Source organism: Pygoscelis adeliae, unplaced genomic scaffold (genome assembly GCF_000699105.1).
Source record: "Pygoscelis adeliae isolate BGI_AS28 unplaced genomic scaffold, ASM69910v1 Scaffold15, whole genome shotgun sequence".
Taxonomy (NCBI): domain Eukaryota; kingdom Metazoa; phylum Chordata; class Aves; order Sphenisciformes; family Spheniscidae; genus Pygoscelis; species Pygoscelis adeliae.
In genome coordinates, this window is record NW_008824988.1 from 3201826 (window position 1) to 3225691 (window position 23866).

The window sequence follows — 23866 nt, forward strand, 5'->3', positions numbered from 1 at the left end:
CAAACAAAAACAAGCCCCACAAGCCTGATTGGGTCTTTAAAACCTGGTTATATAGTTGCTACTTGTGAAGCTCGCTCTCTTCAGGTATTTTTCTTTTTCATTATCAAAGGATCTTTTTATACCTTTTCTAACTTATTTCTGAGCCTTAGCTGTGCTTTCAGCACAGAATCAAGTTGGAGAGATTTAAAAATATAAACGGTCAAAAAGATACTAATATCAACAATCGGTTTTGGCCATCACCTAAAAGTAAAATGCTAAATAAAATGCCTTCAGTTTTCAAATAAGAGGGCAATAAGCATGGGAAGTATTATTACTGTTCATTTTCAAACAGGATGTTTAATCTATTTCTACAAGCAAGCGTAACACTCATAATTTCAGGTCTTAAGTTGGAGTGTCTTACACCAAATGTGAATTTAGATTGTAACAGTCACAGTTTGGTTAAAACTGAGGAGGACAGTTAGATAAGGAAATATTATGAAATATTTAATATTAAAATTTGATAAATATTACAGTTGTGTCTGTCTAAATAATAATTCTTAGGGTTTTTTCAATGATTAAGACTGTTTTACATACTTTTAAATGATATATTTAATTTGGTATGGACAATAATTGTGTTGGGATGAAAATAAAATGTATCAAGCCAAACATAATCTAGATTTATCAGCTTTTGTTGCATGGTATGAAAATAAAAATTCAGTGTTGGTCCAACATGCTTCTATATCCATTCAAGTATATACTTTAAAATGACCAGATAGAGGTTTCTGTTTATCTGTGAAAGCCACAAAATATCATGCCAAACAGCTAACTGGACTTTAATTTTTTTATCATCATCCATACAAGGAACTATATGGAGGAGTATATAAATATTAGTTTATATAAGTGCTAATGGAAGATAGGAGGATTTTTTTTTTAAATTACAAAAGTTGTCATCTACATGCTTTGTGTATGGCAAAGAGCCATAAAAAAAAAAAGAGCCTGGATGTCTGAGCAGCTGATGTTTGTAGCAAGAGGAAGAGCAAGGACAGGCTTAATTCTGCAACCAGTATTCACATTGAGTAACATCTGTTCATGTGAATAGTCCTATTGAGCTGCAGGCACCCTCACAAGCCCGGAGAAAAGCCATGCTACTGTATACAAGTGGCTTTATGATGGTCAGCCTAGAAAGACATCATTGGCATTGTCCAAATGAGCAGGGACTAGTCAGCTTGAAAAAGATGTGAAGCCTGGGTGCCCAATTAATAACTGAATTTCAAGGTTTTCCTTCATACTATGAATTTCCTTCATAACTGCCCTCATTCACTCATTCATGCCTATTAAAATCCCCATGGATGGAAAAAACAGTTGTGAAAAATAAGCTGGCATTTGCAAGAAGGCTGAGTGACTGAGCTGAAGTGAGGAACACTTCACAAGCCAGCCAAGGAAAATACAAAGTAAATCATCAGTCTGCACTGGGGTGGAATTTCTGCTGAACTGGGGAGGGAGCACTGTTCAGGGATACTGCCTAGTGCGTGCATGCGTGTATGTTCTCTTTGACAAACCTCCCTTGGGAGTCAGCAGTGCAATACAAAGTGTGCAGTTTACATCTTAATCTCTTGGATTAATAGTGGCAATTATTATTTTTCTTAATTGTCTCCTCTTGCTTATTATTTATGTATATTCCAGTACCTCCTAAGGAGCCTAATCAGATAGCGGAGTTACAGGGAACAGAGTACTGCGCAAACAAAAAAAGCAATCCATGCCCTGGAGAGCTCGCAGTCTGCTCAGTGCTTCGTTGATGATCACAGCTGATCATTGGTTTCATGTGTGAAACCAGACCTATTGGAAAATTTTGTGGGAATGTATATAAATTAAGGTTTCCCCATTCCCATGAGATCCAGAAGAAACCAGACCTATAGCAAGTCTCAACAGTTCTGTTAATAGGTACAATTGGACCAGGGCTGTAAATGGGATATGGTGGCTTTCCTGAAGTTACATAGCAGTTATATGGAATTCAAAACCCCTGACTTTTCTCCCTGTGTCTTTGTCACTCTGCAATTAATATTTAGATAAAAATAAAATTAAAGTCTTTAAGTGATAATTTCTACACAACTCATCTGATATTACATCCATTTAGGAAGTTAAGATACCAAACACATGGTGGTTATTTTATTCCCACAGAATTGGCAGGCTTTGGAGCAGATCCCAAATAAAGATCTATACTTCATATTATTAGCAGTAGTCATAATTCCTATGATACAACCTCAAAATATGGTCTTACTTCGTGAAATGGGGAAAACAATAGGCAGTCTTTGTCTTAGCCTTTACAGCTGAAGTGTTGCAGCAAGAAAAATCTGTGTGATGGGGGCTGAGCAAAAAAGTAATTTCAGTTTGATAAAGCTTTAATTAAAATTTTAACCAACAGCTTTTGCCAATTAAAAGATTAAAAATGTAATTGAAAAGAAATGACAAGTAGTAGGATTAGATAAACATAAAATTTATATAAAATGTTTATTGTATATGCATGTGGAAAATTCTGTAAATTTACTTTATGAAGTGTTTTATGTACACTGACCATAAAAAGTAAGTTAAAAGAACAATCTTAAGGCTACAGACTTAGAACTCAAAACATAGCAAATGCCAGCATTCAGACAGTCTAACCTTAATTCAGTCCTCTTGTGAAGACCACAGTTTTCTGGACTCGTATAGTGTTGTACATTGTATTTTCCATGATAAGTGCCATGAACTTCAGTGTGTGTATACTGTGCTTTGATGATATAAAGAACTGTTTAAGCACTGGGAATTAGCATTGGCAATGTCATATTCCAGGATATTTTGGAAGAAAACATATGATGGAAAAAAATATCTCAAAACTTAGCAATTAACTCTGTTTTCCCTCACTGCTCTCCTTTTATCTTCCTCTTTGTTTTTGTTTTATTGTTTTTTATGCTATAACCAAAATAGCATTGATTAATTTTATTTTACTCTGAGAGGATACTTTTCCATTTATTCAACAGATTTAGGACTGGGTCCAGTTCTCATTATATCTGAATATGAGTTGAGTCAAACTTTTGTTGAACTTTCTCTATGCTTGCTATTGAGAGAACACTTGTTCTTAGAGTTTGGTTTTGTTTGACTGTTCCTTGCATAAATCAGGATGAGGAATCTTAGCTGGGTTTTACAAATATTAACTGTATAGGGATGTTTCTGCTCTTGCTTGTTTATTATTTTGTGTATCTGTTGAATTTAACAATATGTTTCTGTTTTAATTAAAATAAAATACCTGGAATATTCAATTGGTATTAGGTTTTGCAACAGCGTGGGGGTTTGTTTCTGGTTTTTTACAAATTCAAAAATAAATAAAATAAAAATAACACAAACCCCTGAATTTTAAGCTCAGATTGACTTGGCAGTTCCCTTTATATTAATTGTATACAAAACAGTTTCTTACAAGTAGTCAAAACACTAATGTTTTTACTTGCACTTTTTAAAGCCTTTTTAACTGAACATTGCCAGAAATTGTAAGAAGCTGATAACTGCCATACACTGTTACAGATGTTTCAACTTCTGCAGTAAGAACTCAAATAAGATTTTCAAGAACACTGATATTTTTAGCATTTTGTAACTCTAGTGACCATTATCAAGTAAAGGCCGTGAGAAATGAGATATTTTAAAAGTAGCAAATGGCAGCTTTTACAGTTATTAAATAAAGCTTTGATTCATGTGGGTTGATGGCACAATTACAACATGTTCAACCCAACTCCTGAAATATGATTAACATAAGCTGATATTGTAGTTAAATATTTAGGTGATGCACAAGACTTTTTTTTTCATTGATTCCTGATATTGTTGTCGTTTTCTGGAAATATCACAAGCTGTATCACACATACCTATAAACCTGGATGAACTCCCTTTTCCTTTAATTTCTCCTGTTCATAGAGGGGAAGATTAAATTTTTCATAAGTCTAATATCAATAAATGAATATTTAATGAAAGGCAAAAACAGGCATACAGAATAAACTGGTTTCAAAGTCTGTGAACAGGTTTTCATTTAGTGCATGGCACACTTAACCTAGGACTCATGACTCAAAGAAATTAGATATATTATAAACGGATGAAAAGAGGACTCTGAGTGTTCATGCTTTATAAGTCTTTTTTTCCATATAATCCATCCGTTGTGAGATCTTCTTTCACAACCCCTAAAGCATTGTTCCTTTTCATTTTAGTCAGCCAAAGCAGCTGGGTCTTTATAGTTGCAAAATGTTTGCTCACGACCAACTGCTGTTTTGTATACCGCTTTTCATCACTAGCAAATATTTTGTTTTTCACTATTAATCCACGCTTGTCATAACTTGTCGAGGAGCAACGTTGTAACTTGTATCCAATTAATCAATGACTTCTTTGTCTCTTCTGGCCTGATTCCTCCCGTGATGTATGCCTCGGGAGGTGTGCACGCTGCAGAAGATCCCCCAGACTAGCAAATGAGACTGTGCAGACACAAAAGTCCATCCATAGGACTCCAGCAATAGGATGATCTCCTCAGACCTCGACAGCTTTGCGGTAGTAGATTGAAAGTAATTGGCTGGCCAGAATTATTCTAAAGATGTTTTGAAGTGTGATTGAGATATCTCACGACGGACACCTGATCCGCTTTTGAAATGGCTCCTGAATAACCACAGCCATTTGGCCTATTATAAGATAACCACGTCAGCCGTATGGTTTGTAAACTGTTGCCGCAGATCCGTCAGGACCCTTAGGCTGTGATCTCTTCCTACAGGGCGGTGATTCTGATGAGTCTGTGGCACTACCCTTGTCTAACAGTAGTAGCAATAATAATAATAATAATGCATACAATAAATACAAATGAAACATATGGACATATGCATCTGATACTGTATGACTGTGGAAGCTCATCAGGCTCATGACTGCCTAGCACTAGATGCAAGACTGCCTGGGAATCCCAGGTCCTGTAGGCACACAAAAAGTCATAGCTCAGCAATACAGCCCAGAAATGGAATGAAATAAGTTTTGCTAATGTATAATAATACTTATTTATGAAATAGATTTTAAAGCAAACATCCAATTATTTCATTTATGTAGAATTGCAACATGCTTTTGCCAGATGGTGTTTCATATCAGGTCAAAAAATAATGAAGGAATTTGGCATTAGAACTGAAGTAACAAGAAAAGATGAGTAACTAGGGATTGCAAATTTGTTATAGCATTTTTTTTTCTAAAATCAAGCTTTTGTAATGTTTTTTGAGTCTCTTCCCTGTGGATTTATTTGTATTTATTGCATTTTTGTCGCACCTTGTTAGAAGTTAGCAAAGATAATTTACAATGTGGTGAAACAAACTCCCAATTCCCAGAGAAGTGTAGACTTAAAATAATTCGTCCTTTCCTTTTTTAAATTACTCATTAGACGTATTCAAGAGGTTTAATCAGTGGCTGGGGATGGAAGGAGGTGATTTTAAATTGCCAATAGAAAGAAATAGTTTTCCACAAACATTTCTGAAGAAATTCCTTCAAAGCTCAATATGTCCAGTTGTACTATTGATGACTTTTTTTCCCTGTCTTGGATAGAAATGTGGGTCTTGTTAAAAGTGCTGGACAAATAAAACATGGAGAGCTGTGGTTCAGACGCGTTAACAGTGCACCAACATGAGTAGATTTTGTTATGCCAGAATACAAGCACTATTCTTATATTTCCATATTTCTGGTTTGTGCTTTTGTTGTTGTTGGTTGTTGGTTTTTTTTCCTTCTCTTCCCAGTCCTTTCTTGGGAACAGCTTCAGCTTTCATCCATGTCATGGTAATGGTGATGAGGCCATTGACTTCCACCTGAACTAACATGATCACTGGTAGTTTTTGTAAGTTTTCAGCTTTATACAACAATTGATTCCTAAAATCTTTGCCTAATTAAGAAATATAAGATTGAGCCTGAGCCACTTAATACAGTAGATCATGGTCTCAATGGACTCTGTCAGAATTTCACATATTTCAAAGATTATTAGGATTGGACTTCAATGAGTACATAACGAGTGACTGGTTTTAGCAATCATTTCAGCCAGCTGTCTTGTTCTTTCAAGTATTTTAAGTCTTCTGCCAAATATCATCAATATTTCTATAAATCAGGTATGTCATTTGAACTTGAAATGAAAATTTTCATTTTATTTTGAAGGTTGATTTTTAAAAAGTGACTTTACATGAAAATCTAGAATTTCTCAGAAGAGGGGACATTCTCAGAGAAATGTGAAGTTTTAGTCCACTTTTAGTATCTTAGAGAGGAAAAGTGTTCTCTACAGGCATTTTGATCAGCTTTACATAGATCAAAGGTACGATTCTTCCTTTAATGTTTCTTTCTTTCTTTCCCAGGGAAAAATGCTCATTTTCTTTAACCATACAGTTAGAAAATACTAGTAACTCTGGCCTTATGCTTCTATGAAAAGCAAGACCAAATAAAAAAAAATGAGGCTAAGATCCAGGAATGGAAGGATTACAACCTGTCTTTCGCTATGCTAGAATCTAAAGCCAGATGTATAATACAAATATTCTAGTGGAATATGGAGGGAAGAGCAGAGATAATCCAATATATACAGATGCTAGCAGTCAAAATTACTCAAGCTGTACTGAAATTTCCTTTGCACCTGGCACTGGAGGTGTTAGCCATGCCAGTTCAGTCCCCCAACACAGATATTCTTGTTGTACCACTTCTTATGTGTAACATTTAGGTTTCTGTTTAACTCGGCATAGCACACATAAATACTGTAATCCAAAGGCCACCCATTTATTAGTGCACCTGCATCTTCTACTTTCTTTAATTCCCATAGTATATTGCAGTCCCGTTGTGCTGCTGATCCTAGTGCAAAGTAGTGTTACAGAAAAGAAAATTCAGCTACTATTACCATGCATGAACGACAACGATGCAAAATATTTTACAAAATCAATCACACATTATATTATACAAGTAAGGCTGAATTTTCAGACGCCTCAAATATGTAAATGCAAACCTGTTTGTTGTACACAACCTTATTTATATTGCTTTATAATTAGCATTCTGAAATCATGTACTATAAAGTAGTTACCATAGAGATAGGCCTGAATAAACAGAGCGCTTAACAGTCATGCTTGAAACATGCATGCAGTCCATTTGATATCACTGAATACCCATGCTTAAATGACTTGTAAGGCAGACACCAAAATTAAGGTCCTTTAAAAGTTTGTCTCATAGCCATTTGTTTAAAGTAACCTGGAAGGTGAAAATTCCAAAATATTAATGAACAATCCTCTGTCCTTCCAGATTAATTTCCATATGTAACCAAAAAGCAACCCTCCCACCCTTACTTTCCAGTGTGTCATTGATTAGTAAAATGAAAATAAACCCAGAATGATTGCTCCAAACTCAAATTCAGTTTGAGGTTTGCTCCGTCTGTTTTGGACTGGAGGCAGGACTTGTCAGCCTGAAAGGTGTCTTTTCCTTCTGTATCAGTTGGCATGATGAAGGATATTAACTCTCCCTACAAGTATTGCCAAACAATATATGGCATATATTGTGTAAATAGCACATACAGTAGAACTAACGACATAAACAACACAACAGCATGGCCCATCTAGAATTCCACGCACTAAATTAACCCCAGGACCTTCTCAAGTTCATGTGTCTGAACTGAAAAAGAGTAATCCTGTATACGTACTATTTCAGTTTTGGCCCCAATGCCTAGAAAAGGAATTTAAACAAAGATACATAATGAAGATGAATTAGTGAAGTTCGAAAGTAAAAAAACCTTTCCTGAAGTGCCACCCTATCACAATGCCAGTAAATAACCAGGAGGCTTGTCCACCCTCTGGAACTGTCTGAACATAGCTGGTCAGGAATTACGGCAGAACTTCTTTCAGGAAGAAAGATCACTCACACACACTCCAGATGTGATGAGTACTATTCAGAGTAGGATTGCCATATTCGGGTTTAGCATAGTCCAGTCTGAAAACAACTAAAATGCACGTGTATTCATACAAGTCTGATCTCTTTATCTGTTTCTCATGCACTTTGTCTTGCTCTCCATCATTCAGAATAAAAATGAGAGTGAAAAATGAGAATGAAAATAAGATGAGAATCATTCCCTTCGTTTTCTAAGTCTCCTATTTTGCATTAAACTCCATGAGGATATATTTTTCTTACCATGTCAAATCTCTCTAAAGATAAATTCAGTAAGGCTCCACATTTCAGTATAGATTTTCAGCTCAGGATCTCAGGAAGAGTTAGCTCTGGGCAAGGACTTTGCTTCTGTATTTCTCCGATACCTGAAACATCATGAGTGGTGTTTTAGCTGAACAGTGTGTGTTCAGATCATTTTTTAGTAAAAGATTGTGGCTTTCAACTTGTGGCAGAACATCATAACCAAATAAATTCTAGCCAGATCCAGTTTTGTTTGTAAGTTGTCTTTTCTTGTTTGGAATGAAATAAAGTTTGTTTTTTCTATTTGATACTGTTCAGGACCAGAGCACTAAAAATAACTTGAGTTATTACTCACTACTGTGATACTTGTAGCTGACTCTGGTCTTTTTGTCCTTGAGAATAAATTTGGAACTGTTCTGTAGTTGTCTTGATCATGGTTATGGAAATACCTTTTCCGATGTGTCTTGTAAATAACTGTTGAGTAAAGCTATTGAAAAGTGGTTTGATGTCAGTCAATACTTAAAATATTGAAAGGTATAATAAGAAATTTATTTTTGCTTTCTTTGTGATCCTTTGAAATGTCTTTCCATGTAAAGCACATCAAAGCAGACATTTCTTTTTCTTGCAGCACTATTAGAGGTAACTTTCCCCTTTGGTTTCTCCAGTAACAAAGGTTTCTTCATATCCCAGAACTATCTTCTTGTAAACCACTAATAGCACAAAAAATACTGAATTTTTAACAATGCGTGTAGTTCAGATAGGAAGAAAAATATCTGCAATTGCTTGTTTGTAACTAGGTTAGATAGCAGAGACCAAAACCCACAATGGCAAATTATGAGAACAGAACAAATTCAAGGAAAATAAGCATTGGGAAAATCTGCTCGCATACTTGGAGCTTAGTCCTGGAGGTAGCAAGTACACCTGTATCCCATCAAACAATGAGTAAGTAGAGGATGTATCACTTCAGCAGGCCTTAGCCTCCACAAAGGAGCCAACACATGTGGTAATGTTGGGGTGGTAGATTTAGCAGAAAGTTAGCTTTAGACACACTGCTAAGTTGACCGAGCATGCTAGCTTGTCTCCCAGGATTCCTCTTGGTGATAACAGAGAAAAACATGCTACTCCAGAAAACCAGACCTCTTAGACTCTTCCTCTGAATCACTGCCTGGAGAAAACTCTGAGCTTTCTTCAGCTCTCCATATATAAGTTCCTAACACCATTAGAGTTCCTCTCAAGATACCATCCTTTCATCTGCTTCTTCTGTTGCTCCTGTGTCAGGCTTGTCAGTCCTTTGTGAATGTCCTGGAAATCCTAGGCCACCTCGGACAACACCAAACACATTTAGTTTATTGGGGAACTAAATCAAAGCTTCCTTACTTTCACTGGCTGCAGGAAGTTTAGGAAGATTGTCTGATTTACTTAGACGATACAGATACCTGCCCCAGAGTTCACTGGATTTGACTTCATTCAATTGCCTGATGCTCCTTCTGTACAAAGAGAAGGTGTGAACAATGTTTGTAATTGAAACTGGAATCCAAAGTGTGATTGTAGCATTTATTTAATTAAATTAACCCAGGTACTGAGAGAGTGAGGGCACAGAAACTTAGGAGGCCAACCAGCTTGGGGACTCAGCAAGCTCATGTAGACTATATTGATGTCATCACTGCTGTGTTTTCCTTCCTGTTAGTACCTATCCAAATAACGACCTTGGAGATATCTGCCATGCTGAAGACTCCTCCCCCAGCTGCAGTAGAAATACATAACCTCGAATACTTCAATGCAGGCATTCTAGACCATCAGAAATGGCTAAAAGTGATCTATGATACATCTCGTTGATTTTCAGAATACTTTCCTGGGGTTAGGCTCTTGGTTAATAACTAAAAATTGCTGCTGTTCAAACCAGTATCCGTTCTGCCTACTGTGATCTCCAAACACCATGAAATACTAGCATGGTAGAGGAAGCAAATGGAATTGGTCCTCATGAAGAGAAAGAGGAATGAAGATCATCTTTGGGAGGTTTCTGAGCTCCTGGACCAAAATCACTACCACTTTAATCAAAAAGAGTTTTAATACTCATGTAAATGGAATGAAGATTTCTTTCTGGCAGATAACTAAAAACCTTTTTGGTGGATAAATATAGCGATAATGCCATTATTAGAGTTTGCTACCCTGCAGAAAGGGAACATTTATCCCCTGTTAGTGCTAGTCCTCTTAGAAATGTACAAATCAAAGCTGGTTTTAATTGATCAGATTTCTACATTTCCATCAATATTACTGTATTTTTCTTTTCTAGGCTGTGGCATTTTTATAGGCTAATCAAATATCCAATATTACTAGGAGCCATTTAAAGTGAATGCCAGAACTACTAAGGAGTAATTTGAGAATTAGATCTATTTTTGTTAGTTGAAATGATCTTGACTTGTTCATATTGTATTGTACCTGATGCTCAGTAATATGATAGTACCAATACAAATAGAAAGATATCCGGTTTGAAGTTCTTAAATATCTATTAAAAGTGGTGAGCAGTCCAAGCACATTAAAATTCCATTTTCCCCCATACAAGTGTTTGCTGCAGATGACCCCCACTGATCTTAAATATATTTCTGTATCTGTAACTGAATAGAGGTTTTCCGTACAGCATGTTCTAATGGTACTCTGGCCTTTAGCCAACAAGGCACTGAATAAGGCTATTTTTAAAATACAGAAACTGGGAACAGCTGCAGCAATCAAATTTGATAAAAACAGAGAGGAACTTTGCTTTTTTTTTTTTACGGTTTGTCCAAGTTTAGACTCCTTTCATAGAACGGCTTTTGTTCTGTTGGATGAAGGGGGTATAAGAGTAACACAGTGAAATCCTTTTGAACAAATAACTTTTAAAAGAATACAGATTAAAATAATAGGGAGCTTTTTGGTGCAGCAGCATGTTCAATGCAATTGTACCTCAAACTATTAAAAGAATAAATCTATAAAAAAAAAAAATACATTTTGTCTGCCAAGCTTTACCATAAAAGACTGATCCATAATGATCTCTCAAACTGGAAGATGAAACCTCTTGTTTCAAATGTTGAACATCTGAACATTGGTATTTGGGAGTAGTTTTTGGGTGGAAGTGATTTAATTTGAATGCTCTGGGGTAGGTAGTGGGTTTTTTTTTATTTTTCTTCTTTTACTATTAATCAAAAACATTTCTATTAAGAACTCTCCTCTCCTTCCCCCTGGTAAGCTGGGGGAAAAAAAAAAAGTTCACTTAAGGAAAAGTTTTACAAAGGCCTTCTGTGCACTTTAAAAAGCTTCATAAAATATTTAATTATAAGGACTGATTCTTCCTTGTTTGCCCTCCTATTTTTTTGGGAAACTTGTCATTCAATGATTAATGAGAGTCAGGAGATTATTATATACACACAAAAAATCCATTACACAGTAGTAGGCTGAGCTGTATCTGTTAAATGATTCCATCTAAGGATGAAGTCTCTGTGCTAGACTGATGCAAGACCCAAGATGCTGGGTGAAATCTGGGCCCTACTGAAGTCAGTAAGAGTTTTGCCACTGAATTCAGCAGAGACAGGATTTTATTGATTGCATTCATTTTAAGTGTCAAAAATAACACCCTTGCATTCTTACCCCATTAAAACTATTTAGTGCATCATCAATTCAGATGGTAGAGCAAAAATGTACTGAATTTCTCACATATGCATAAATTTGGGTATGTATCGAATGCGTGTATGGCCACATAGGTATAAAATGTGTGTGCATTATTGTGTGTTTATATATATAAAATACCTGCTTAATTTATTATCACCGTATCTGAATTTCTCACCAGGGTGAAAAAGATGTATCTTCCTTTCTTCACACTAAGAGGCAGGCTTAGCTTGTTTTGTTTTGTTTTAAAAACAGGAAAAAAAAATGAAGTCAAGACGTGAGCTGAGAATCAGTACTGGCATGAAATAGATGTATGGAGCCACCTGAGATTTTTAATGTTCACAAGCAAACTCAGTGATGCAAAATACTCAAAACTGGGTCAAATACTATAGATGTAGGACTTGCTATATCTCCTCAAAGTCAATATTAAGAGGGAGAATAGACTTTTAAAAGCAAAGGGTTAAAATTCAGGAGTTGCTCATTTATTTCCTGTCTGCCACAAACTTCACATATGATCTTGGCCAGGTCAGTTCTGCAAACTCATGTGCTTAACTTTACGTGATAGAAATAATAATATGACTCTTGTAGGTCTACACACAATATATCCAGCTGTGTATGAGAACAAACCTTTTGCAGGACCTAAACTTGTCTGTGTATAATTTTCACTTTGTAAAATGGACATAATAGTATTATTTTTCCCCGATGCTTTGTCTGTTTTATTTGTCTATATTATAAATTATTGGAGACAAGAGCTGTCTTTTGTTATGTGTCTGTGAATCAGTAACAAAACAGAGCCTTGACATCATCTGGACCTCCAGGTACAACTCAGATATAAACAATTATAAACGTTGAGGCATATGCCTCAGGTAGCTTCAGGTAGCTTCTCTAAAGCAAAGCATAACAAAAAACAGGATGTACAGATTATTCTTGATTTACTGATATCTTGTAACCAGGAATCTAGAAAAAGCTGTTCATTTGAAATCGGGTGAATACTGTGACATTAAACACATTTTTAGCATTTTATACAACAGCAGTCCCAATCCCTGCATATGGAAGTGACCCCACATTCCTGCATAATGGGTAACTGTAGATTTAATACATGCCGTGTTCTAGGGAGATACTGAAGCATTCATGTGGTGCAGAGCATTGAGCTCAGGAGTTTTTCAAGGATCCTCTGGCATCATACCAGTTTTCAAATTCTTATCCAGTATTTTAACTGGAACCAAAAATTTTCCAGCGTGATGATTACTAGGGTTTGATTACACTTAGTAAGCCATGGAGCCCCTTTTCTTCGAAGACAAACTGCTGCCAGAGACAGATTTACCACTGACCAACAGTGTTTTTATGCAAATGTGCCTGAGTGAGTGCAGTAACCCCAAGTTATAATAGTGTCATTCAATCTCTTTCCAGGACAGCAATATTTATATATTGCAAAGATAAATTGGATATCAAAACCAGTTCCATTACAGAGGGAAAGTTCTCTATGTAAATCAGTATTTCTAATCACACCATGCTTCTTCCCACCCCCTTCCCCGTTTTGCTTTCCTTGCTTTATCTTCATAGATGAATTCCAAATGTGTTTTTCTCTTGTGTGTTCGCTTTGCATATTGAAGCGTTCAGCTAGTGCCAAGCTAATGGATAATGTAAATTCTTCACTGGGAAACTTTAAAGTCTACAAGTGTGTTTCTTCATGCCTTGGGGAAGTGCTATAAAGGGCTTATATTCACATACAGTGTTTTGTCTGCCACTTGTGCAAGTTTTTGTTTGGACTTCTCTTTCTCCTGCTGCCTGATGGGAAGGAATGGACAGTCCTCTCCCTAGTGACTTTATCTCCTCATCAGGAATGAGTGCAAGGGGTCAGATGCCCCTCTGCATGCTAGTCACCATCTGCTGACAGCAGCGCTCCCCTGGGAGAGCTGGCTTTGTTTACTGACCGGGCTAATGTGAGGAGACACGTGAAGTACTTTGGTTTGTGGAAGAGGGCAGGAGAGGCATGGTGCTGTGAAAACATTCCCACACACTCTAATGGCTCATTCACATAGAAAACAAGCGAGAGCCTTCAGCTCTTTCACAGAGCTTAAAGTAGAACAAACGGACTTAAGAACCCCAAAGCACCAGTCAAAAAACACTTTCCTAATGCACTAGTACTGAGATGCTCTCCATGATAGCTTACCTATGAGACTTCAGCTCTCATTTAGGCAACTAAATGACGTGGTTAGATTGAAAAGCTGCTCAGTGTCTGGTAGTTGCTGTTGTTAGCTGTTAGCTGCTAAATTCTTTTGGAAAATCTAACCTTCAGTTCCCTAAACCTAAACCTCCTAAAACTGGTTATAATAGGTGAAGCATGCTTTGGAGAATTTTATCGGTACAGTCACCAATTAATTATTTTCTCTTTAGAATAAAATCTGTAGAACGCAGAAGAAATACAACATGCCTAAAAAGAGATATATTTTTTGCTCTATAATCGGTAGAGACACACACAGATGCACACACGGCTGTGTAACTTGAGAATATAATTTGAGGATCTAAAAGAAGTGACTTGATGAATTGGGTCTCAAGCACAGTTGGGTTACATGTCACGGAAAAGTCCACATTATAAGCTGTTTTAAGTGATGAATGATGTTTAGTGATCAGCAGCATTCATTATTCTGGTCTACAATTTATAAGATGGATAAGAAGACAACATGAACAGTGATACTAAGTCAACCCACAAGTTCGTGTAGCTCAGTATCTGACCTCTAACACCAACCTGTATTGCATGATTAGAAATAAAGTATGAGGGCAAACTTACAGTGATTCTTCCATTAAGATACCCTACCAAATATGTATCAATTTGTGATTTAGGGAATTTTGAAATCTAGTATGGTATCATGGTATAACAAAATATTACGTAAAAAGGATTTCCTGCTTGTTCTAGAAGTGCTGTGAAACTCCTTAATTCTTGTATTTTGAGAAATACTGAATTACAGTACTGTCTTCACCTACTCCATGACACTCATTATTTTCTCTGCTTATATCATCTTTCCTCCATTCATTTCCTTACTTCCTGAAGAGTCCTAGTCTAATTTATTTTCATACAGAAGCTGTTCCATCTTTGTTACCGTGTTTGTTGCTCTGTCGTTTCCAGTTATTTTATATCTTCCTGTGCATTGCTGAGTGGGGCGGAACTACAAACTCCCATAATGTATGGATGTACCAATCATAACAGTTGATGCTATTTGATCACTATTGAGCATTGAGCTGATATTTTCATAGAAGTAGCCAGAACTCCATAATCCTAATTCCTGAATGACAGTATTAATTGTAGCCCAGCAAAATAAATATACATGTGTATATGGACGTATACACACAGACACACACCATATTTATTTTCAAATGTAATATATATGCATATAACAGTCTACATATATGTAGTTAGCTCTGATATATGTAGTTAGCTCTGTTTCCCCTCATGGGCATTAAGTTGCATGTATTGAATTTTCTGCCTTTGTACTGCCCCATTACTCAGTACTGTAAAATACCAAAACTTTTTTTATAATTGGCTTTTGTCTTTACTTCATTGAAACCTCAGTAACTCACTATCTACTTCTGTTTCCAGATTATTTAGGGGAATATGTTGGGCAGTATGGAGGCCAGCACAGATATTTTTGAGAAATCAGTGATAACCTACCGCCAGAATGAAGAATGACTTCCCCTTTCCTATTTTTTAATTTAATGGAAGATCTGATCTCTTTGAATAGAGCTTAGTCTCTTTCAGAGTCTTTGGTGGGGACCTTTTAAGAACAAATGTAATCCATTCATTGCTGTCTTGACCCTTTATATTCAACCAGTGTACCTATAGCCATGTAACATCTTTGAAGAATGGGACTAAAATATACACACTCCTTTTTCCACTTTTGCTCACTCTGAGTTCTTATCAAAGTCAATATAGCTCAAGGATTTGTTGAAATGGATATGACTATGCAAAACCATCACACCAAATGTATTAGCAAGGGCAGGAGCGCGGACTAACCCTAAGTTGATAATTGCATGTTACATTTGCTTTAGTTTTTACTGCTTCTGAAGGAAGGTTATGTCTAATTTAAGATTGATTCTAAAAATATTCATATTTGGCCTAAAATAACCCCACTTTGGGAATGTGCCACTGCAAATGTGAAGTTTTTGAAAAGGCTTCACTTTTTTGGTAGATAAGAGTATTGTTCAGTTCCATCTTCCAATGTTTAATATACCACATTTTTTGAGATGTGTGGTATAGATCAAAGGGCAGGATTTGGCCCTTAGTTACCTGCTGTTACTGGCACTAATCTCACAGCTATTGAAAAATGATGCATCAAATTTATATCGCTGCAAATGTCACTATTCTGAATCTTGCATATGTTGCCTGAGCTGTCAGTAATAAAAATCTGTTCTTAATTATTCTCCCGTTTAAAAAATAATAATTTCCTAATAACCCAGTGAATAGGAATTTGATATTTTCTTTGGCTGGAAACATTTTAACAATTTAGTACATCTATAAAATTCTGTGTGCTTTTATAATATAATAGCTTTTGCAGATGAGTAGGACTCTCCCATGGAAATCCCTATGGCTATCAAGAAAAGCAGAGTTTGTTTAAATCTGAGTTAAGTTTAAAAGTGAGTAACTTAAGGAAAACATTTTAACAGAAAAACAATTTAGCGGAAAGCCAGACATACAAAATTGGGTTTACGTGTGTTACAGGGATGCAAACTATTAAAATGTATAGTTAAAATTAATCATATTGTGTATTTTAATCTTTTGTCCATCTTATTGTTTTTCCTTAATAGGAAAGAATAGGGTTTATTTTTGCTTCATTAATATTATACGGAACTGATTTCACTGTGATGAGAAAATGAAAATAGCAAAGAATATTAAGAAATTATAAGAAGAAAAATTAAGGCTTTGGATAGTATCAGATTTTCTGGTTAGAAGCAGAACAATCCAGACCATAAATCCTATTTGCTTTTAACACTTTTTTTCCCCCCTTATCGCAGTACTTCTTTCAGTTAATTACCTTCATTCAAAGCCCAAAGAAGTGAACAGAAAAGACTCCCTTTGAAACTTTGGACTAGCCTCATAGATATGATAATTAGCATGAAATTCTACCTTCATTAAAGGTTGAAGGGTTTAAAATATACAAAGAGTAATGTGCTCTCCTTTCTTTGTTTTTTCAATGTGATGAGAGGCTTTAACATTTTAGGTCATTGCTGTGCTTCACCGAATAGTGTACCTTTTGGAAACTTGGATATTAACAGCCAATGTATAAAACACACATACAGCTAAAAAAAAGTGTTTCTTTTTCTTGTCCATCTGCTCTTGGCAACATGTATTTAAACAGGAACATATAAAACATTTCATACAAGACGCCCTAGTTGATTCTGGATAATATTTCATTACCTTGCTTGGTTGCTTCTCAAACCAGACTGCTATATTACTGTTTAGGTTTCTGGTTGTATCTCTGTTTGTATCTGCAATTCTATACAGAATTTGTCCTTGCTCCTTGAAGTCAAGCAAACTAATATTTATTTTACCAGAGACAGTATTTATTTAAATATTTTTGAAGTTTAATGCCAAAATGCTATGTAATCAAAAAGCAGTGTGAAACAAAAATATGTAACTGGGTGCAAGCAAGCACTACAAAGTTCAGGAAAACTAGATGAATAGTTGCTGATATAAGGGTTTTTTCTGCCCTTTTTGCATTGAATCTGTGCACTAATTGAGACTAAGATCCAATGTTAAAAAATAATATGTGGTCTCACAATTAAAGACTATAATAATGCATGCACACAAAAGCTGAATTAGAGTTGTACATATCATCTGGAAAAGATTGTGTAGAACAGAATCCGATAGGGTCTGGAGCACTGACTTTCCCTTTACCAGATTTTATATATCTGTTGAAACAATGGACAGCATAAATTTCTAAACGGCAATCATCTCATCCTGTGAGTGTCAGGTAACCTAAATGAAGGAGTGTCTCCTATTTTCTCATATAATAAGATTATTTGTTCAGTATGTATGTATTAAAATATACCATTGAGATTATTATTGTATTTTAGAATCATTTTGGTCAGGATATTTTAGAATGGTGTGACAACAGGCCCAGATGTGTCCAACCTTAAAGCTGCAATCGCTTCGTAGGAATCATGGTTTTTGCCAGTTCTGTTCTCCACATCTTTTATTATCAGCTGGTATTCTGACAATTCTTGCTAGTCAGGATGACCACTGTCAAAATGCTGTCTAGATAAAATGTGTTTTTTCAACTTTTGCAGATCTAAGTGACCAGCTTATGGAAGTGGTTGGTTTGGAAGGAGCCATGGAGATGGGGCAGATATACACAGGACTGAAAAGTGCTGGAAGACGGCTTGCTCAGTGCTCATCTGTTGTCATCAGGTATCAGCAGCTTTAATTTGCAACTGCACTGTTGTAATGAAACAGTAAAGTTTTATATATTATTGGTTCACTTTCTTTGGTAGTTTAATAGTCATAATTACTGTACTTATTGCTCGTGAAAGTATCATTTTTATATATGAAATATATCTATTCCATCCATATTCTACCCACACATCTTCCTTCCTATAAATGTGTCAAAAAAATAGAAAAAGGGTGTTTACATTCAGTCTTCACATGTTGTATTCAACTGTCATTTCATCCTATGAAGAAATATTGTCAAGCAGCTGGAGCAGAAGGAGTAAGACATGAACATCTTGGGGTTTACTATTGACATATACTCCATGCAGTTTTGAGCAAAAAGTCATTTACCATTACTTTGACATGTTTTAACCCATTTATAATGCATACCTCACCAGGCATTAGTAGCATGTAATTAGTATTTGGAAAGCACTTTTTTGATCTGTAGAAGTCAAAGTGCTCCATTTTTAATTTATTTGTTATTTACTGAACACTGACAAGTCACTATTAATAAATATGTTGGTATGTGTAAGCTGCTAATGGTAGAGCATGCTAATTTAGTTGTGTTTTATCATTTACTATGCTAAAAGTGAGCAGAACATTCACAATAGAGGAAACTTGGATTAGGACTCAAGGAGGAAATAATTATTCTAACTTTTGGATTAGATAAGGACTGGAAAAGAGAGAGATGGTCAACTCTTCCTCAATGAAGAAATTCTCAGGAAGAATTTTCCAAAATCTTAATAAAATCATAAGCTATACAATTATAAGCCTCAAATGAGCATAAAACAGAAGAACAGCAATAAAAACTTTAAGAAAATAAGTAGGATTTGCCAATGTGCCTGGCATATTTTTGAGATTCTCCTCAAGGACTGGGTGATGTTGACTTCAATAGTACTCTCTCACGTGAATGAGGAAGAGAAATAAGATCACAGAAGCATTCCAACCTTCTCTGGATACCAAGAGATAATTTTTATAATCCCACATCAGCAGGACCACAACTGCAAAATATTCAGAACCCTTCCAAACCTATAAAGTGAGAGCTCATTGAACTTTCTTCCCTTCCCTCACTTATGGCCATGGATAACAGTGGATAAATCCCATGAACTGTTAGTTGTTTTCAAATAATGTCCAAGCCAGAATTTCCATTGACCAACATGAGTGCTCAGTTGACTCATTTTTCCATTATTAGATTTATCTACTCCGTGTTATTTCTAATAGTCTTGTATGCAAACTATTACAATGTGGAAATATAGGGTTGGAAAAGACCCGAAAAGATCTTTCTTTTTTTTTTCTTTCTCATTTGTCTATACTTTTCTTAATGTGGTATCCAAAACTAGACAGGGAACACTGGCTATAGCTTTATGTTAAAATCAGTGCCCCTCTACTAACAATTTAAATTTATAACATGGTATGTTAAAGCCTCCGAATATAGTACAGCTGTCATGTTCTGTGAGTGCTCTGTCTAACTTAGATTTAGACAGAAGCGTAAAAACATCTTTTACGCTTCTAATAAATGGTGATGATAGAGATAAAATTTACTTCTTATTTCCTTTATAGTAGTCAGTCTAAATTATAAAAAATAGCAGAGGTTCCTTTGTCTCTTCAGTTAATAAGGTTTATTCCTGAAGTTCTTGTGTAATTCACTCTTTATTTCACAAATTACAGACTATTCTCCCGTGAGGGAGTAGTGTATTACTAGCAAGATGTGTGAACGTTTGCAATGTTTTTGCTTTGTGTGTTGAAAATCAGACTAAGCTTACTAAGTGACTAGGTTACTTTTGTAAGCATGTTGGGTCATACTGGAGATTACATGGAAGTTTATGGGTAAATCAGGATTATATGTGTGTGCCATCACATATATACCTCCTTAATAAATATATTTATCAATTTTGTCTAGTTACTTTTTCTTATACTATGAAATATATCCTTTTAGGACCAGCAAGTCTCTGCCTATGCAGATAGATGGGGAACCTTGGATGCAGACTCCTTGCATGGTAAGGATACTGTTATCTCTGGGAAGAAAGCTGAACAAAAAAAATTAGGAACTTTTTTAATGAGTAACAAAAATTACAATAGTCAGAAATATTAACTGATTTATTTACTTTCACTTCTTCAGTGATAGAAAGAGAATCTTTTGGTTTAAAAGCAACCATTGTCATCAGCATTAACTCAATTTACTTACGTAACATCTTCACACACTGTTATTATATAGTTCAACACCCACCGCATTTCCAGTTTTCAATCATGCTGGTTTTTCCCACAGGCTAGGATGGAATAAAAAGTCATTTATTTCAAAAGTTTGGAAAATACTCAAAAGGTGCAGTCCCAGCATCCCTTTACCCAATGTGATCATTTATTTATGATGATGTATCAGGTTTATAGTCTCTATTGCTGAGGAAAACCCAATGTTTGTTTTGATGCTAAAATGTATAAAGTAACCAATTATTCTTTAAAAATTTGGGAGGATTTTCCATTGTGCTTTTGAGAGCTCATACCAAGGAGGCTTTATTTAAAGCTGAAGTCTTGACTGTGCTGATTGAATTATATGATAGAACTAATATTTAAAAAATCCTTACTGTTTAAAGGAGAAATAAAGGAAATTATTTAGTGTCTTCTTTCAGTGCTCACACATATGAAGTGTGGGCAGGTAAACAGCAATCAGGATAGGATAGGATAGGATAGGATAGGATAGGATAGGATCGGGAGGAGCTCTCTCAAAGGAGGTTCTTTGAGTAACTGTTTACAGACAACACAAGAAAGGTGTATCTCTAAGAACTCTCTGTTTTCATCTCTCTCCGATAAATTAGAGGCTAACCGAGCATTTGGAGAAGATGTTGAAGAAATTTAAGCTCTTTATTGTTGAATATAGTCTTAGTAACATGTTTTAATATACAATTTTACTAATTTTGTTTCCCTAAAGAAGACCTGTGTTTCTAAGTAGATTAATTGCTGTAGCCTTGCACCTTGTAAATATGACAAAACAGTAGTGTGACAAGGAAGAAATCCCACTACAGATGGGAGTAATTCTCCAAACCAGGGTACTGGATCACTTTCATGAGCTTTATGTCTGTAGTAGAACTAAAAGATACAGCAAAAAGTAAAAGGGAGCACCTTCAGTAAGGTGCTAACAGGCGTGGCAGCTGATAATATATGCGTTAGGATGACAGAAAAGGGTTGTGATAGTTCATGTTTACCAGATACACCACGGTGTACAGCTGAACAGTGGGGAGAAGTGCCTAAACTCTAATTCTCTATGGTAAGTGCTCAGATGCTGCAATGAGAGGAGAACCATGTGAACACACACTGTGTGAAGGCAGAACAGTGGGGATTTTGTGAGATTTATTCCAGGAAACCTTTCGGAGTTAAGAGGTATCATTATCTTTACCTCTTCTACAGCGATGGCTCAGTGTAGAGCAACAGTACTGAACTCAGCAGTTACTTGTTCAAGAAAAAGACATGTAATTTTTCAGTTGCCAGATTACAGAAGAGAACTTATGGAAGGATGCTGGCAATAACATGTGCTTTTTTTGTCTTGATTGCTTGCTCTGTGCAAAATCCCTGCTATCTGATTGATAATGCTAGCAGAAGCTGCCTGCACAGTTGAGGACAAACCTGGAAAAAGAGACAGTTCTTACATTTCAATTACTGCCTTGAGGAAACAGTAAATTATTACTGATAATTACTGCTGTCCAGTTGAAGTACCGTTTTAAAGGGGATAGAAATGGCATATACTTTTCTGTGGAACCCATCCTTTTTGCTATAACATTGTTAAGAGAATACACTTTGTGTTACATAAGAAAACCATGCTGTTGAATGTATTTATTTCCTCTGAGAAAAAAATACATTATCTATTTGTCTAGACTACTGCACATGTATGAATTTAGATATAGGCTTATTATTTTATGTTATATTATTCATTTTTCAGGAAATGTTTTTTCTCTGCTGGGGAGCTTAACGCATTTATTGCAATTGCTCCTTGCATTATTGTACATGTACCCCACTCTGTTTTCTACACCTTACAAAGGAAAAAACATGTATAGTCCAACCTCTCCCCACTAATTCTAACTACAATACAGTTTTTCCTTGAAGTTCGCTGGAAAGTAGCTAGGAATTCCTCCTGAGACAATGACAAAGATTGATGTTAGCTTTCTCTCAACCAAAGTTTAAGATTTGATTTCTAAGTGTGTGCTTCAGAGGGGTCTTTGGAAGCCAAAATGTATTTGGTTGCATAAGTATCAGGATGATATCTCAGTGATGTGTAGCCAAAACCAGTCTGAAAAAAACCCATAAAATCAAAATAAATTCTGATGTGTAGCCAACTATGTAGCCAATTATTTGAACCTGCAAGAGCTCAAATTTCAGAAAAATATATGAGGAGACCAATACAAGAATCATGAGCTTTTATCTTCTCTAGAGGCAAAACTGCAGTTTTCTCCCAAAATTACCTGAAAGTGAATGATTAATGACCAGTTTTTAAATGGAAAAAAGTGTGATGATCAGATAAAGAAATCTATGAGTTTAGTTCCTTAGGAAACGTATGAGAGTTCGGTTTTTCTTTTATATCCCCTTTAGGACATTTCAAAAAATCCCTAGCTCTTACAAGGAACTGAGGCTCATATACAAAGATTCTGGTGCTCCTACATCATGCACTGAGACATGGGGGCCATTCCCATGCTACCTCTTATTTCACGTTGGGTTGCTGAGGGAAGGCGCTTGTTAGTTTACTAGCTATATGGCTTTAAGGGCAGAAGCTACTATCTCCACACAGTACAGGCCTGCTTGGATATACCATCTCACTAGTTCTAGGGGAGAGACCCCTGCACCTTGTTCTATTGCACAGATCATGTACACCAGTTTGATGCAGTAGCTGGGCCTCAGGTTTTTGATTCTTTGGTGCTCTAGCCAGAAAGCTATTGTTAAAAAAAAGAGTGCTATCCCTCCCTCTCCAACTGTCCTTTAGAAAGTTGAAATAACACGTTTTATTTTGGTATTGTCATCTCAGGATCTTCAGTGTCATCTAAGTTCAGCAGTTTTATGGACTGACCTATAAAAATTACAGAGACTAAATGAGAAAGAAATTCATACGATCGGCAGGTGTTGAATCAACCCTGGCCTAGGGTGCAAGTGGTTAAGCTCGGAAGTCCTCTTCTGTTTCTGCTTCAGATTTTGATATAAATGAGAGTATTTTGCAAATGATTTTTCAAGAAATCCATTTCAACCTGATCAAAATTCTTCTGCTGTTCTGTTATGTATATTAAGGCAAACAAGTTCTGCATCAAGTTCCTGTTATGTACGGGATGCAGGCTGCACATGTAGGCTTGGAAGTTTATTTCCTGTTGAAGGAATCAACAAGTTTATCTTTGCTACTTCTCCTTTCTGACTGGAAAAACATTTTATATGAGTAGCATGAGTTGCTGACAGCGGTCCCTTCTCATGCATATAAAGATCATGTTCCCCCAAAATGACGGTGTGGGCTCTGAGAAAATACTGGGGGATGGAGTAGACAATGCAGTGATTCCCCAGAAGCTGTGATCTGTGATTTTTCCTTCCTGCTATCAGTTTTAGTACTAAAGAAATTGTCGTGTCCTTCTTTTAACATCTTTTATGATCTTCTATTGCACACGCACCTAGCATCTCCCTAGACGAGAG

At 35.9% G+C, this 23866-nt stretch overlaps 1 protein-coding gene across 1 annotated transcript in view; it reads left to right on the forward strand.

The window, feature by feature from the left end:
* DGKB (diacylglycerol kinase, beta 90kDa) overlaps positions 1-23866 on the forward strand; it is a 329129-nt gene that overhangs the window by 298751 nt on the left and 6512 nt on the right. The window contains exons 24-25 of the mRNA XM_009326094.1: positions 18076-18196; positions 20151-20211. Of these exons, the coding sequence (XP_009324369.1) occupies positions 18076-18196; positions 20151-20211 (182 nt within the window). The remainder of the gene's footprint in view (positions 1-18075; positions 18197-20150; positions 20212-23866) is intronic.